The following is a 17,683-nucleotide window of genomic DNA, read 5'->3' as shown; positions in this document are numbered from 1 at the left end:
ACGTGTGCATATGTGAATGAAGTGTTTTATATTTATGAAATTTTCGTGAAATGTGGATATGTGAATGACGTGTGGATATGTGAATGTTAACTAACTCACTATTTATTTATTTTTGCTCCCCCTTTGCAGAAGGCGAAGACAACATAGATGAGGATATGGAGGACGACCGGCCTGTGAACTCAATGCCAAAACTCACCCATCGCCAGCACCCCGAGCTCTTGAAAGTGGTCCCCCCCCTTGCTGCGGCCACCGCGCCCACCACCGCCACCCACCACCCATCAGTCTTGCCCCTGGCGCAGAAGCATGCCCTGCCCCACACCCACCCACCACTCCAGCCCCAGCAGGCCATGGTCCCTGCACAGACTCACCTGGTGGCAGCCTCCACAGTGCAATCGACTGTTATTGCCCACACGGCCACCACTCACGCCTCGGTCATCCAGACTGTCAACCACGTCCTTCAAGGGCCCCAAGCCAAGCACATCGCCCACATCGCGCCCTCCTCCACTGCCAGCCCAGTCCAGCTGACCACCACGGCCCAGCCCATCGGCCACATCACCGTGCACCCGGCCGCCCTCAACCACGTCGCCCACCTGAGCCAGCAGCTCCCCCTCTACCCGCAGCCTGTGGCCGTCAGCCAACCAGTGGTCAGCCACATCAGCCACACCATTTCTCAGCAGCAGGTCAACGGCACTGCTGGCCTCGGGCAGCCGACGGTGATGGCCAAGCCTGCTGTCGGGACTCAGGTGGTGCATCACCAACAGTTGGTGGGGCAGACGGTCTTGAACCCCGTGACGATGGTCACGATGCCTCCGTTCCCAGTGAGCACCTTGAAGCTGGCTTAGGAACTCGTGCCAGCAGCAACTCCGTACATTCCAACCGTGTCCCTGTTCTGAGATGTGTTAGAAAGATTGTGTATGTGTATGTATGCAAGAGTGAGTGTGAGAGAGTGCCAAGATGATTGTGCAAGAGGTCGGGGGCGGGATACAGGCAGAAGATACTCCCTCCCCATTTTTGATCTCCCTTTTCTGATTTACCTTAAGCAACTTGGTAATGTGGGGGAACGGGAGAGCCCCCAGGGCTGCTTCAGCACTTGAATTTCCCCGAATCAGCAAAAACATTTAATGGACAGTCCTTCACGGTGATTATTAACTTTCTCCCCCCTTTTACATGTAATCAGTGAAATATGACTATAATAATGTTCTTAAGACTTTTAATTTTGTTTTCCACCACCACCTTTTTTATTTTGATGTGTTGCTTCTTTGTAGGTTTGTCTTTTTTAAACGGCTGATCTCTTTACCGAGACTTCGCATAGATTAAGAAGAAAAAAAACGAAATCCTAGAAATATATATATATATATATCTACCTGCCTGTAGCTACATATATATATGTATATATAACTAGTTATATATATATAACTACGTTTATCAATGAAGGCCTTTGCTAATAAGGCTGATTCTTTTGCAGGAATATTAGACACAACGTTAACACGGATCCCTTTTCCTTTTGGTGACAAAAGACAGAGCATCTTTTTAAAACTAAAATAAGCATCTTTCAAAAAACAGATGGTTTGGTGGACCAGGGTAAACCATATTTAAAAAAACAAAACCTGTTACGATTTTTTTTTCCTTTCAGTATATTTGCATTTCAGTAAAACCATCTATAATCACTGTGACTTGTTATGGCATTTTAAGGAAATCCTCTGTCTAATAAAAAGGTTTAAAACAAAAACCCAAACTACTACTTACAACTGGACCTTGTCGCTTGTGAGTCTGAAAAATGGTTTTAGCAATGATTCTGGTACTATTTTTTTTCCTTGCTGTTTCCTTTGGTTAAAAGCATGCTGAAATAGTGAGAGCCAGGGTGGCTCAATGGGTTTGCATGTAGATCCAGGCGGAATAATAGTACTGCAACCATCTTTAAATATTTACAGGGCGGTCAAATAGAAGACGAACTTGTTTTCTGCTGCTGCTGAGGATAGGACCCAAAACAATGGTTACAAATCGTAAGAAATGAGATTCTAACTAAACATTAAGACAAACATCTTGACAGAGGAGCTTGGCAGTGTAACAGTCAACCTTGGGCAGTGGCGGGTTCTTCTTTGTTGTAAACAGAGTTGGATGGTCAACTGTCATGTATGTAGAAAGCTGGGCCAAAGCTAACAAAATGGACTTCAACAGGGAGGACTGTAAGGTTCTGCACTTAGGGCGGAAAAATGAAATGCACAGATATCGGATGGGGGACACCTGGATGAAGGAGACTATGTGTGAAAGGGATCTGGGAGTCCAAGTAGACCACAAGTTGAACATGTGCGATGCGGCAGCTAAAAAGGCAAATGCGATTTTAGGCTGCATCAATAGAAGTATAGTATCTAGCTCAAGGGAAGTAATAGTGCCACTCCATTCTGCTCCGGTCAGGCCCCACCTGGAATAATACTGTATCCAGCTCTGGGCACCACAATTGAAAAAGGACATTGAGAAACTACAGCCATGTGTCCAAAGGAGGGCGACTAAAATGGTGAAGGGTCTGGAAACCATGCCCTATGAGGAACACTTTAGGGAGCTGGGGATGTTTAGCCTGGAGAAAAGAAGGTTAAGAGGTGATATGATAGCCCTGTTTAAATACTTGAAGGGATGTCATATTGAGGATGGAACAAGCTTGTTTTCTGTTGCTCCAGAGAATAAGACCCGGAGCAATGGATGCAAGCTCCCGGAAGAGATTCCACCTTGACATTAGGAGGAACTTCCTGAGAGTAAGGGCTGTTTGACAGTGGAACACACTCCTTCCTCAGAGTGCAGTGGAGTCTCCTTCCTTTGAGATCTTTAAACAGAGGCTGGATGGCCGTCTGTTGGGGATGCTTTGACTGAGAGTTCCTGCATGGCAGAATGTGGTTAGACTGGATGGCCCTTGTGGTCTCATCCAACTCTATGATTCTATGACCTCTTGGGTTCTCATCCAACTCTACAACTTTGTGATTAGTAGATGGAAGAGGAAGAACTGGAGCAAAGAGATAAGGCCCTATCAAACCATACACTTGGAAGGACCCACACAGGCCATCTTGGCAACTGTTCAGTGCAGGACACATACCCAAATCTTTGGTCAAAAGATCCAATGTACGTTCAAGGCTCCTGGAAGTTGGCACGCCTGGCTGCGGGATTCTAGACGTGGGCATTCCTGGCTGGCACACCAAGTCGCAATCTTGTGTACTGCAATATTTCATCATAGCCCTCCACTTGTTGCGTCTGGCTTGCCTTGAAAGTGAGATTCGTTTGCCACCTAGTGCTAAAGCCAAGAACTACTGGATTGCAGTAGCACTAGATGGCAACACAGGTGGAGCCTCCCTTATCCAAAATGCTTTGGATTGCAGAGTTTTTCCAATTTTGCATGTACATCATGAGACATCTTGAAGATGGGACCCAGATCTAAATGTGAAACGCATAGGAAAAGTCAACCTATACTAATGACGTTTAAATTGGGAGTCCAACTCAGTTCTGTCCTAATACAAGCAAGACTGTTCAGGGTTTCAGTTGGACGGACTGTCATGTCCTCCTCCAGACAATCATTTCACACTAGCACCTTGCACACACGTTTCTTGACTACTGACCATTTTTGTTGTGCTAACTGCCCTCGTGTTGATCTCGACCCATGGCAACCCTGTGGATGAGAGGTCTCCAAGACTCTTTTCCTCCACGGCTCAAATTAGTTTCTGAAAATGTATACCTTTACTAGAGTCCATCCATCTAGCATGCGGCCTTCCACTCTTTCTGCTTCACCTTTTCTAGTATGCTTGACCTCAACTGGAATCAGAATGGGTCCATAGGTCCTTGCCATTGCAGAAAACCTTCAGGTGGCTCCCAGCCATGCTCCAAAAGCTCCAGAGAAGGATGCTTTGATTGAGAGTTCCTGCATGGCGGGGTTGGACTGGATGACCCTTGTGGTCTCTTCCAACTCTAGGATTCTGTGATTCTAACCCACCACCGACCAAGGCAATCTGTCCCAATATCAAACAACTCTCACCATCAGGAACGCTGTCTTGAAATCTCCTCCTTTGCAATTTGAACCTTTCGATTCAGGTCATCTCCGCTGGAGCACCTAAAAAACAAGCTGCAACAGGTAGCCTTTCGGATTTATGTTTGGGAGGATTTGTTCTCTCCTCTCCCTACTTTTGCAAATTTGGGGACACCCTGAACTTTTCGGAGACCTCATTGGTTCTTGGCCATTGCTGCGTGCCTTCAAGTTGTTCCCGACTTGCAGAAACACAAAGGCAAACCTGTCTCATTTTTATCGTGGCAAGATTTGCCTGCAGTGGTTTTGCCGTTGCTTTCCTCTCAGGGAGAGGGTGACTTCACCAAGGGTTTCCATATTTCTTAGGATCTGTGTTTTTGTGGGCACATATTCATAGAATTGTAGAGTCAGAGGATACCCCAAGGGCCACCCAGTCCAACCCCATTCTGCCACGCAGGAAGTCACAAAGCATCCCCGCATTGCTGGTGCTGGAGTTCCTGATGACACTTTTGGATTCATGGCTGTGCCTCGCATCCATTAAGTGTTACCTCTCTGCTATCTGTTCCCACTTTCAGTTTGATGGCGAACCTCCTTTTTTCAGGCACCCTCTTGTGAAGAGCTTCCTGAAAGCTTGTTGTAACTTTCACCCTCCGGTCTCAGTACCGGCACCAGCTTGGAGCTTGGACTAGGATTGTGACTCCGGAGACCAGTGTTCGAATCCCCGTTTGGCCATGGAAATCCACTGGCTGGCCTTGGGCAAGTCACACTCAGCCTCAGGGGAAGGCAATGGCAAACCTCTGAATAAATCTGACCAACAAAAACACAGGACAGATACGCCAACATTAATAATAATAATAATAATAATAATAATAATAATAATAATAATAATAATAGAAGGTCTGATGGCTAGTAATAAGAACCAGCATGACTCTTGTCAAAGATTGGGCTACAGCTTGAAGAGTGGACTGTGATTCGAGACCAGGATTCGAATCCTTGCTTGGCCATGGAAACCCACTCGCTCTCATTATTATTATTATTATTATTATTATTATTATATTTATTTGTATGCTGCTCTTTTCCCAGGAATGGGACTCTGCATTCACAGCATTAAAAAAAAGCACGATTAAAAACATAGAAAAAGTACGTTAAAAAGGAATTAAATTATTACAGTATTAAAACAGATAGTTAATAAAAGAATAAATCACCTTTAAAAAGATAAGCATCAGCTCTTCCCTGGCAGCAAGAATTGGCATTCAAAATCTGATACTGTGTATATAGATAGATAGACATATGTAAATCGTATCAGATTTTTTTGAGATGGTACAACATCCCAGTCTGTTCTTATAACAATAAGATTGCAATAAGTTGGAAACGAAGACACACAACAACAACGCCTGTATCTCCCTGCACACAATTTTTGTCCTCCACCATTGACTCCAGGTGAGTTTCCTCTTTGCGTGGGCAAAGTCTGAGTTTGGATTCTTACCCGTTCCAAATACAGCAGGGCAGCTTGGAGCATTGCAATCCACCGTGTTGCCTTTACGGAAGTAGGTGCACGGTTGGGTCAGCATGTTACAAAGCAGCTTCCTATCTTGGACAATTTATCATTTTTACAAAAAGAAAGAAAAAGAAGCATCTCTCCACCATTTTGGGCCAGCTGACGCTCTCAGAGACGAGGAGAGCGGCAGACAAACACGCACTGTGCCAATGCAACGGTTGGATTTCCCTCCAGATGGAAGAGGTGGCTTCTGCCACTCTCCATGTGGCACCTCACTTTCTCTCTTAACGCAGTGGCCTACTTGCATATCAAATCCTATCCTGCATCCCTTGCAAACAAATGGATTGGACGAGGACGAGGTGGCTTGCAAGTTGGTGCTCGGGGTGCCATTGAATGCCAACTCTTGGTGCCAGGGAAGAGCTCATGCCACAATGGGAAGCGTCCTGCCAGCACAGATGGTCCTCTGGCCAGAGCCAGTGGGCCTTTTCTTAACATTCATGCAAGGGGATGATGGGCGGCACAATTAAAAAAAGAACACATGGCATCCATTAGAAAAATCTTTCAACGATATGTGTGTGTGTGTGTGTGTGTGTGTGTGTGTGTGTGTATATATATATATATATATTCTGCTCCTGAAAAAAATAAATAAGGCAGTCCACAATATTCATAAAATACTCATGATGCCAGGACGGTATAATAAACAAGTACAACAAAGTTTCCACAGTTAAATCATTAATTTTTTGTTGTTGTTTTTAACGTAGTAAAGTGTCGTATAATACATTCTCCAAAAACACAGTGCAATGCTTCGATTTTGTAAAACATCTATCCCCTCGGTGTGAAGGGTGTTATTGTTTTTTTGTCACGTAGACCTTTCCGCTAAGTGAAAACGTAGAGAAAGAAGAACGCCGTTTTGTCCTCTGCCATGAGACTGTCCAGCAGAACCATGCATGGGTCAAACACTGGGCACAAAAAAGGGGGTGAAACCTGACAGACAGAAGGGACAGCGAGCATGCCAGCATTACAAAAGAAGTCACGTTTCCTGATAGAAGTTTTGTCTTGGATTCCAAGGAAAACAAGAAAAGAAAGAGCACCCGAACACAGCTCAATGACGCTTTCAGGGCATGTGCCCCACTCCCCCTTCTGTGGCACTTGCGCCACCATGCAGGCTTTTGGGAGGGTGGCTGCAGTTAGAAAATTCAACTCCAAATTGGACACATGCGAAGACACACACATGCGCGCGCATATGCACACCGCAAGCTGGAAATGAAAGGCTGTGCAAACCAAGGAGGCCGTTTCCCCATGTGATCATGCAGATCTACAGAACAAACCGAGACTGGCATGAGACTGGCACTAGAGAAAGATGCCTCTCTCACATAACTTGCGCCCCATGCATCCATTGAATTCAATGCCCCTTTGAGCATCCAATCTATAAAAAAATTTCTAGCCCTCAGAATTAAGGAGAAAAACCTAGGCATATCACCCAGAATGCTTGCTATGTTCTCTACTCTGATTCTTTTTTCACCTTTAATGGACCACAGGCTCTGTTTTCTTGATGCTCTCCAAATGGTTAACCAAACCATTCCAGAGTGAAGTACGAAATCCCTTTCATAGGAAGAGGGAAACCTGTATTTGGCAGGGTTTGTTTTCTTGATGCCCTCCAAATGGTTAACCAAACCAGTCCAGAACAAAGTATGAAATCTCCTTCATAGGAAGAGAGAAACCTGTATTTGGCAGGGTCTGCTCTCTTGATGCTCTTCAAATGGTTGACCAAACCATTCCTGAGCAAAGTATGAAATCCCTTTCGTAAGGAGAGGAAAACCTGTATTTGCTGGAGTCTGTTTTCTTGATGCTCTCCAAATGGTTAACCAAACCATTCAAGAGTGAAATATGTAATCTCTTTCGTAGGAAGAGAGAAACCTGTATTTGGCAGGCTTTGTTCTCTTGATGCTCTCCAAACAGTTAACCAAACCATTCCAGAGTGAAATATGAACTCCCTTTCCTAAGGTCTGTTTTCTCGATGCCCTCTGAATGGTTAACCAAACCTTTCCAGAGTGAAGTACGAAATCCCTTTCATAGGAAGAGGGAAACCTGTATTTGGCAGGGTTTGTTCTCTTGATGCTCTCCAAATGGTTAACCAAACCATTCCAGAGCGAAGTACGAAATCCCTTTCATAGCAAGAGGGAAGCCTGTATTTGCCGGGGTCTGTTTTCTTGATGCCCCCCAAATGGTTAACCAAACCATTCCAGAGTGAAGTACGAAATCCCTTTCGTAACAAGAGGGAAACCTGCATTTGGCACTTATTCCCACTGGTCTTTTCCCAGTAAGCCTTGAAAGTGGGAGGTGGGGAAGAAGTGGAGGGAGATGACTGCCTCTCATTTGCACAAGCTGCAGAGGCACTGGGGGTTTATAAGCAAAAGGAGGCCCTGACTCGGCCTACTCAGATTCCTATCCAAGGAGGAGAAAGAGTTGTAGGAACCTCCACCGCTTCGAACAGGAGATGTTCTTGCATGACCAAGGCTGCGTTTGGTTACCTCTCCACTGGGGTACTATGAAGTGGACAAGCCTTGCAAAATTTAGGTGCAAGATTCAACTTGCAACTGGCATGGTGGTAAAGGAGGAAAGATTCCTCCTATAAACCTTACCGGCTGGGCATCCCAGTGTGGGGAGGCACTTAAGCGACTGAGAAATGCAACAGACGGGGAAAACAAAATAGGCAAGAAGCACTTGGAGGGTGCCAACATTCACTGATCAGAATGAGGACTCACTCACACACACACACACACATACACATACACACACACAACACCTTTGGGCTGCTCTCCAAACCTTCCCTTGTTTTCTGATGAAACATCTGACGTATTTACTACATTACATGGAAGATGCAATTTAAACATCGGTTGAAGTGACCAGTGCAGGTATGCGCTCTCCCCATCTCCCCCCCCCCAAATAAAGTCCCAGAAAGGCTTCGCCAGCAACGCCAGTTGCTCCTCCGTCTGCTCGCCTCTGGGCTCACTTGTTCTCGATCAGCGTTTGCACTTTACAGACCAAGTCCCTTGCAATCTTCAGGATCTCCTGGGCGTTGTGATGTTCGGCCATCTCTGCACAAAAGCACATGCGCACACAGACGCAAGGGGTTAGTAAAATGTTAGTGGGACTCTGTGCATGCTGTGCTGAATGTCTTTTTGAAAAGATCCACCCAGAAAAGCTTGATCAATGGAAATTATACCCATTAAATAATGGTGAATAATGGTTCCACTTCTGGGGGAGCAGTGAGCTTTGCAAGAGCCCTTGTTTCACTTCACAACCACAGTTATTAATTATTATTATTATTATTATTATTAGTAGTAGTAGTAGTAGTAGTAGTAGTATTTATATCCCACCCGTCTCCCAAGACTGGGACTCAGGGCGACTTACAACCTTAAAAAACAACAGACAGAAACATTACATTAAAATAGGATTAAATTACTATAATAACTAAAGCAAATTCAATGCAAAAATTTCAAATGCTTTAAAAAGATAAAAATGCTTAAAATACATTAAAACAATATAGTACCCCAGGCCATTCTTTAAAAGCATTCTGTTCAGCCTTGCCCACCTTTGGCTTCTGACATTCAATAGACACAGGCCACCACATTTTGTAGCCTCAACACTTCTTGGAACAGTTCCTTTTTGTTCAACTACAGTTCCCAGCATCCACTGTGGCTGGATTCAAAGCAAAAAATGTAACATCTCCAAGGTGCAGGTATTTGCAACCAAGTTGAAAGCCACATTCAGAGTTCTTTCAGTTAAATCATATAAGAAAGCTGTGTCCCTTCCGATGCCATTGGACTGCAACTCTCAGCACCACCTTACCATTGGATAGGTTGGCAAGGGTTGCTGGGGCCTGCAGTCCAACAACATCTGGAGGGTTGCATGGTTCCCGTTCCTTTACTAAATTCTACTGGCCAGTCCCAGCAAACATAGATCCACCAAATGAATAAGGTCATCCAAAGTAAATCCCATTAATTCCATTGAATCCACTTCAATTGGGACTAGCAATAGTATTCAGGCCTTTGTGATCTCCTATGGAATTATAGTATTTGCACAGCCCTGGATACACAAGGAGTTGTCAGTGGTTTACCTGGCCATTTTCTTTCTTGCCCATCAGCTCTTGCTATGCTGCCAACTTCTTTATTTCAGTCAGTCTCAAAGGTGCTACAAGATCTCTCTACATACTGATGCTACAGTTTATCACAAATCCCGAAGAAAAACGGGATTTCAACTAGATTTAAAGCCAAAAGACCTGCAAATGCCCAAAGTTTACCAGGCGGCGTCTGTCGGAAACCCCCCCAAAGTAAAAAGCTGCCGTTTTTCTCTGCTTTACGTTCAGTTTAACTTCGCGTTATTTCACTTTGGGGGTCATTTAGTGTGATAAACTCTCCGCATTTGCAAGTTTTCTTTAAATTCGAATCTAGTTTAAATCCAGTTTTTCAGTGGGATCTCCCTAGTGTGATAAACTTCTAAGACGGCTATACTTGGAATTCCACCATTGATTGCCATTCTGCAACGTTTGGAGTACCCCAGGTTGCATGATCTTGCTTACGAGACAAATTCCTTATCCAGTTTGCTGGAGAGGTTAAAGGCTTGGCCTGAGCTTTGTCCCATGGAGCAACATGCAAATCCCACAGCACTCTGGAGCTATACTCCCAGACCTGAGAGCGAAACAAAGAGGCTCAGCGCATGGGAATGCAAAGAAATAAGGTGCAAACTACAGCACCCATAGGACATGGAACATTATATGGGGCATGCCCCTCTTTAATATTCCCTCTAAACATAACCCTGTGATGGAATTAGGAGCGGCTGCTAGCAAATAAACCTTGGAGATTTGAGCAAAAACCCACATGTATAACCATGCCTTTCCTCCAAGGTGGACATGGGATTGCATCCACTCTGACCATTTAATTTTGCAACAACAATATAAAATACAAAATAATTAATATAAAATGTAAAATAATTCAGAACGACCCGGCTTGCCTCTCAATAAGCCGGTTATAGCACTGGTTATAAAAGACACAACAAAGTATGTGATCGAGTTTTAACCCAGGAGCGAGTTCTTTTTAGGGCTCCCGGAGGCGCGCAGGACACCTCCATATCATATCTGACTCCTAAAAGCCAGGCAGCCAGTATAAATGTAAATGAGGCACAACAACAACTGAACAATAGCAACAACACAGCAAAATCAATGCTAGATCTGACTAAAGGCCACTTTACCTGAGATGTATATGGGACCAGTTTGCTGGAGAGATTAAGGGGCTCTTGGAGCAATATACTTGATACGCATTAATCTAATTATCTGTTTGTGGTCCATCCTAGTGTTTTAGACACAACTTCCATAGGCCCAAAGTCACAAAGTAAGTAGCACCCTAGTTGCTATATATGTCATTACTATAGTCAGCCCTCCATATCCACATATTTTTTATCCATGGATTCCACCATCCAGGGTTTGGAAATATTTAAAAATACAGTCAGCCCTCCTTATCCACGGATTTTTTTATCCACAGATTCAAGCATCCATGGCTTGAAAATATTCCCAAAAAGGTGTACATTCCAAATAGCAAACCTTGATTTTTCCATTTTATATATGAGACACCATTTTGCTATGCCACTGTCTTTAATGGGACTTGAGCATCCACGGATTTTTGTTATCTGCAGAGGGTCCTGGAACCAAACCCCAGCGGATACCAAGGACCCACTGTGTATGTGTATATATATATATATATATATTCCAAAAAGCAAACCTATATAAGAGACCATTTTACTGAACCATTGTATATATCAGCACTTGAGCATCCACAGATTTTGCTATCCGCAGAGGGTCCTGGAACCAAACCCCAGCGGATAACAAGGGCCAACTGTATTTTATTTATTATTTCATCCTCGCATTGTAATTATGAGCCTATGGGAGTTGTCCAAAACATAAGGCACCCTAAGAAGTAAAACTGGAGCCAGTTTAAAACAGCAGTGAGCGGAAGCAAACTCGTCGTTCCTTTTTTTCCGATCTTCTGCCATGAGCACAAAAGGTTCTTTCAAACCCCCAAAGATGCAGCAAAGATTAGTTTTAATCTTTGCTTAGAACAAAGATACCAAGCTTGTGGTCTTGCGCTGCAAACCAAAAGGGGATGTTTAGACCTTGAAAGCAATACACACACACACTGTATGGAAAAACAACCAGCACCAACGCCACTCCGAACTTTGTTCCCTTACCGTTAAAAAACTTGATGATATCGGTGAAGTCCATGTTGTTATCGCGGATAATCTCTCGGTAGGCCTCCACCAGTGCTAAGGCAATGAAAAGTACAAAATGTTCTGAAGAGATGTGCTTTGCTGCCCAAATAACTTCCCACACTGTAAATACATCCTCGTACAACAATTCTGAAGGGGAGGAATAGACATTACAAAGAGCATCCAATTACTCAAGCGCATAGAAATGTCAACAGTTTTCCCCATAATGGGGGATCATCAAGTTTATAAAAAGTCCCCGAGGACGAGTTGATAGCGATGGAGGACATGGTTAGAAGCATAGAATCACAGAATCCTAGTTGGAAGAGACCCCAAGGGTCATCCAGTCCAACCCCCTGCCATGCAGGAACTCTCAATCAAAGCATCCCCATTGACAGATGACCATCCAGATGGCCATGGTTGGCAAGGACAAGGTCCCTGGTACCATCCCTGGTATGTGTGTATGTGTGTGAATGTGTTGTGTTTAATGAAAGAGGTCAAGTGACAGAAAAACAATGGGGAGGGACCTTGAAATTCACTGCCAGTCAGGATCACAATGCCCATCAGCCAACATTGGAAATTGGCACTTGTCATCAGCAACATGGAAGCTGGCATTCGGGGACTTGTAGTCCAAAAGCCATTTGACTTTTTTGTGAAACGTGACACAGAATCAGGAAGGCTAAGATTCTCAACCTTCCTAATGCTGTGACCCACAGGTTGAAAACCAAGGCATTAGAGTATTATAGGCCCAATACAGACAGGCCAAAATAAGTTGCTTCGGGTCACTTTGGAGGTATGCTGCTTAAATGATGCATGCGTCCTAAGAGTCCGGAAGCTGCTCCAAAGCTGTGCCCCAGTCCTTAGGACTGAATCGTGGCTTTGGCATGGCTTCCAGACTTTTGGGACACATGCATCATTTAAACAGCATACCTCCAAAGTGACCCGAAGCAGCTTTATTTTGGCCTGTCTGTATGGGGCCATAGATGATGGCGCCAACCCTGGGTCTTAGGCAACCCCTGTGAAAGGGTTCGCGACCCACTGGTTAAGGACCACTGGCTAGATGATCTCTAATATTCTTTCCAGAGTTTGGACAAGTTACTTTTAAACAACAGCTTCCAGACCCCCTCCAACCAGCATGGGGTTTCTGAGAGCTGTGGTCCAAAATAAGAGGGGTATTTTTCTTCCCCTCCAAGGTCTGTAGAATCATTATTAGGTGCAAAAAATGTACCTCTTTTAAAATCCAGAAGAAACCAGCGGTAACAGAAGTAGAAGTGAGTGTAATCTCCATTCTGGTGCATCAGTTCAAAGAGTTCAGAATCCAGAATCTGTAAAATAATAAAAACAACCCACACCATAAACACCAAATGGAAATGAAATCATGCTTCAGGTCTTATTGTGATGAATGGAGAGTATTAGACAAAACACAGCTTCACGATCAGTGACTTGCAACGCTTTCTGATTTTAATCTTGATGATCGAAGACCACAGAAAAAGGAATTGTAAGGTTAGCCCCCAAAAGTTTTTGCCTATGAATTCAAGGAAGGAGCCTTGCAGTGATTAAGCTGACACCAGACCATTTTTCAAAGGAGGGATAAAGACTTAGAGTGCATCTACACTGTACATATAATGCAGTTCAACACCACTTATAAATGCTGGAACATCATAAACGCTTCAAACATCATTTGGAGTCTTACAAGGTCTTTAGTCTTCTCTGCCAAAATGTGCTGGTGCCACACCTTACTACAAACCTCGGATTCTGTAGGATGGAGCCATGGAAGTTAAAGTGGTGTCAAACTGCCTTAATTCTACAGTGTGGATGCACCCTGATTAGCAGAGCCTCGGCTTTGCAGTTTCTAAGGTGCCTCTGGTTTTCTTTGGGGTTTGAGAAACAGTCAGAGGTTGCAAGGTTACTTTGGCACACAAGGGTTTTTTTTTATGGAGGGGGCACCCTTCTGATGCCTTACCAAAACCCTTTTTGTACCAAGATGACCACAATGCCCATCCAGTTGACCTGGGGACAGTTTCAGAACGTATGGGGCCCATGAGAGGCATTTTTGTTCAACAGGCAATGACAAGAAGTTCAGTTCCAGGTGGGTGAATCCTCTGTGGCCAAAACTTTTGTTGCAAAACAAAGAAGCTACAGATCTTTTAATTCAAGCAAAGTATGGCCTTCCAGTTGTTTTTTGATTCCAGCTCCCAGCATTCCTTCCCATTGCCTATGCTGTCTCATATTGCAACCTACCAATCCCTCATTTCGTCCACCTTCATTTTAAATAGTAAACTGGACAACTGTGTTGGACTGAGCCTCTGGCTACAAAGATTTACCTGGATAAGGGACCGCATGTTTGCAAAATGTGTGTCCATGGCACCTCCATTGGGGAAATTTTGGCTCATCCGTTTCATCAGATGGGTGAAGCAGCTATAGGCCAACTCATCTGAAATAAGAACCAAAGAGCTCTTAATTTATGTGAACTATGACCATAAAAAGATATTTATTAATCGGCCTTCTAATGAATCCTACACATGCTTTGATACATTGACATTGGAAGCAGACTTTAGTCTAGGACTTCTTTATTTCAGTTAGTCTCAAAGGTGCATCAAGATCTTTCTACATACTCTACATACTATACTGCTAGATCCTTCTAGAGAGGTGAGATATAAATAAAACATTATTGTTGTTGTTGTTGACTTGATTTGGCCTGCATCCTAATCCAACCAATCAAGCACTTCTATTAAAATAAATCTCAGGACTAATAAACCCTTTTGCGATAACTCTGCAATAGCACAGCCTATATTAATTGTATTTGGGGGGAAGCCAATTTACTCTTCGTTTTAAGACATAAACCTTTTGTCAAAAATCAATGTGACAAATCCATTTTAAACCCTCTAACGGTCTAACCGAACATGCATGCATGCAAAGTATGAAATGAGAAATTAAAAGCCCCATTAACGTAACATGTCAGTTCCCATTATCACACTCCTGAATCACTAAAGTTGCAAACATCTGGGTTCCTCCAAGCCACCTGCTATCTCCCCTATGAGACTTGGGATTGCTCTGACCAAAACTAATGTAAAACAAGAAGTTTATTGTAAAAGATAATGTAGAAGCACCCGGGACCACGTCTTTGCAGAATCTGGAGAACTCCAGATAGAGACAGCACTTTAAAATCCTCCAGACCCCTCCCCTTTGGTTGTTTTTTCAAATGGCACTTTCTTCTGGTCAACTTTGATGTAAAATTCTTCCCTTTGTGCTGAAGGGAGGAAGAAGGGAGGAAGTAGCCATTTGGTTCCTAGTTCCTTTAACTAGGAAAGATCTAAGGATGTATGCATCTAAGGTATCTGTTACCCATCCAGCCCTCATAAAACTGCCTGTCTGCGATACGTGACCATCCGGCCCATTCCCCATGGTGGCAGTCCTCCTTCCCAAAAATGCCTATCTATCTATATCTCTACTCCCTCTCTATAGACGCTCATCTATCTCTATCCCTATTTGTGTGTGAGAGCCTATTCACTGGCCCCCATTCTGCAGTCTGTCTGTCTGTCTGTCCATCTCTCTCTCTCTCTCTCTCTCTCTCTCTCTCCAACCCTCATGGCAGAATGCACCCTGAATGACTGCCTGAAGGTGGATTCTGACTTAGATGACTTAATCTAAACTCTTTACCTCATCATGACAGAACCCCGAATGAATAAATGAATGAAGGGGTTCTGACATCCCCTTTGTGTGTACAATGGGGCACTTTTGGCTAAATAATGTTTGAAATGCAGATAAGAGAGAGCTCTGTTGGTAGATATGACATAAAATGGGCATGTTGTTGATGTAGTTGTTGTTGTTGTGTGCCTTCAAGTCGTTTCCAACCTATGGTGACCCTAAGGCAACCCTATCATGGTGTTTTCTTGGCAAGAGTTGTTCAGAGGAGGTTTGCCATTGCCTTCCCCTGAGCTGAGAGAATGTGACTTTTGCCCAAAGTCTCCCAGTGGGCTTCCATGGTCAAGCTGGAAATTGAACCCTGGCCTCCAAAGTTGTAGTCTAACACTCAAACTACTATGTCACATGGCTCTGACATATGACCAGAGGAAGACCATGAGGACAACATGTTCTTACCTTTGTCAAGTATAACCATAAGAGGAGCCAGAAGATCACACATTCCTTGGACGTAGCCAACATCTAAATGTTCCCAAACATAGCTGCAAACGTGGGATGAGTTGGAGGAAAAGATAGAATGACACACTAGAATATGTTTTCCGAACATTAAACTTTATCTGAGTTTGGTTCAGGGGATGCTTTCAGAAGGAGTCCCCAAATAAAATAGGATCCTATTTGAACCAAGTCCCTATTTGAAGAGGTGCTTCATCCATCACAACTCTATGGTCAACCTCCAACAGAATTTGACCACAGAATCGCGCTGGAGGACCGAGTAATGCCCAGAGAAGTCTTTAAGAGACTTGCAAACCTACACATGTGAACGCTCATTTCCATGCCAGCATTCTCTGAAGATGCCAACCACAGATGCTGGGGAAACATAAGAAATAAACTCTTCTAGGACATGGCCATATATAGCCAGAAAACCCCACAAAAAACTTAAGCACATTTACAAAAGTTTAAATCACACTGGGGTGAATGGGTCCTCTGAGTATGATGGTGTTGTGATCCTATGTACAGCAAAGAGACATTGTCAAAGGAGCAGCATTGGTAGGTATGCTGTGTGTGTGACTTTGGTTCAAAGGTGTCTTCAATTGGAAGAGGTGTTTACTGCATGTCCATCTCAGATGGACCATTCTCATCATTCCTTCATTTAAAACAAAACACAAGACTACTGCACAGAGTGCATCTACACTGCAGAAATGATGCAGTCTAGCACCACTTTAAGTGCAGTAGTGCCATCCTGAGATATGACATTTTACAAGGTCTTTAGCCTTCTCTGCCAAAGAGGGCTGGTGCCTCACCAACTACAAACCCTTGGGTTCTCTAAGATGTGGAGCTATGGCAGATAAAGTAGTATCACACTGCATTATATCTACAGTGTACAGTCATCCCTCCACATCTGCAGCTTTGACTTTTGGTGCTCCAATGTGACTTTGCCAGAGGTTAAACATAAAGGCATGATGGAGGACCTAGAGATTCTCAGAGCAAACAATACTCTTTGTAGATTTTCCAGCATAATTCTATGGTCAACTTCTGTTGGAGGTTGACCAAAGAGTTGCAATGGAAGACCTAGAGATACCTAGAGAAAACACTTCTGTAGGCATTGGTAGGTCCTCCAGTGTGAATGTACAGTCAACTTCTGTTGGAGGTTGAGCACAGAGTTGCAATGGAAGACCTAGAGCAGTGATGGTGAACCTTTTTGAGGCCGAGTGTCCAAACTGTAACCCAAAACCCACATGTGCCCACAGAGAGGGCGCTGAATGCCACCTCTGGCATGTGTGCCATAGGTTCGCCATCACTGACCTAGAGATACCTAGAGAAAACACTTCTGTAGGCATTCGTAGGTCCTCCAGCATGAGTCTATGGTCAACTTCAGTTGGAGATTGACTATAGAGTTGCAATGGAGGACCAAGAGATTCCTAAATAGGTGTTTTCTCAGATACAAAAAAAAAAAAATAGTGGGTGGTCCTGCGCCCCTAAACCCAACGAATGTGGAGGGCTCACTGAAGGTGAGAAAGAATAACTTAGACAGATGGACACCAATACAAGAATAATGCATTCAGGCCTGTCCTGAACAGAAAACTTGGTCACCAATCCTGAACTTGCCACCCCTTTGAATCCGCGATTTGCTCCATTTGTTTATTTTAATGTACAATTTTAAATTGTTAATTGTTTAATTGATGTTTTAGGGGAGGGTGGGATATTGGGATATGGGATTCTGTATGTAATTTTTAACTTGTAAGCCGCTTCAATTGTCATTGACAGAGAGGCGATATATAAAG

At 43.8% G+C, this 17,683-nt stretch overlaps 2 protein-coding genes across 5 annotated transcripts in view; one reads left to right on the top strand and one right to left on the bottom strand.

The window, feature by feature from the left end:
* Nucleotides 1–1,729, top strand: part of MNT (MAX network transcriptional repressor) — a 71,967-nt gene extending 70,238 nt beyond the window's left edge. For both annotated transcript variants that reach the window (XM_042442612.1, XM_042442613.1), the window contains exon 6: nt 130–1,729. In XM_042442612.1, the coding sequence (XP_042298546.1) occupies nt 130–842 (713 nt within the window). In that variant the 3' untranslated portion in view covers nt 843–1,729. The remainder of the gene's footprint in view (nt 1–129) is intronic.
* Nucleotides 1,730–6,220: 4,491 nt separating this feature from the next.
* Nucleotides 6,221–17,683, bottom strand: part of SGSM2 (small G protein signaling modulator 2) — a 104,036-nt gene continuing 92,573 nt past the window's right edge. For 2 of the 3 annotated variants that reach the window (XM_042442627.1, XM_042442629.1), the window contains 5 exons: nt 15,861–15,943; nt 14,084–14,193; nt 12,988–13,084; nt 11,745–11,912; nt 6,221–8,599 (listed from right to left, as the gene is read on the bottom strand). In XM_042442627.1, coding sequence (XP_042298561.1) covers nt 8,511–8,599; nt 11,745–11,912; nt 12,988–13,084; nt 14,084–14,193; nt 15,861–15,943 — 547 coding nt within the window. In that variant the 3' untranslated portion in view covers nt 6,221–8,510. The remainder of the gene's footprint in view (nt 8,600–11,744; nt 11,913–12,987; nt 13,085–14,083; nt 14,194–15,860; nt 15,944–17,683) is intronic. The other variant, XM_042442628.1, reaches the window with a different exon arrangement.

This window comes from Sceloporus undulatus, chromosome 11, assembly GCF_019175285.1.
Source record: "Sceloporus undulatus isolate JIND9_A2432 ecotype Alabama chromosome 11, SceUnd_v1.1, whole genome shotgun sequence".
Classification (NCBI taxonomy): domain Eukaryota; kingdom Metazoa; phylum Chordata; class Lepidosauria; order Squamata; family Phrynosomatidae; genus Sceloporus; species Sceloporus undulatus.
The sequence above is the reverse complement of the archived record's forward strand: the minus strand, read 5'-3'. Positions and strand labels throughout refer to the sequence as shown.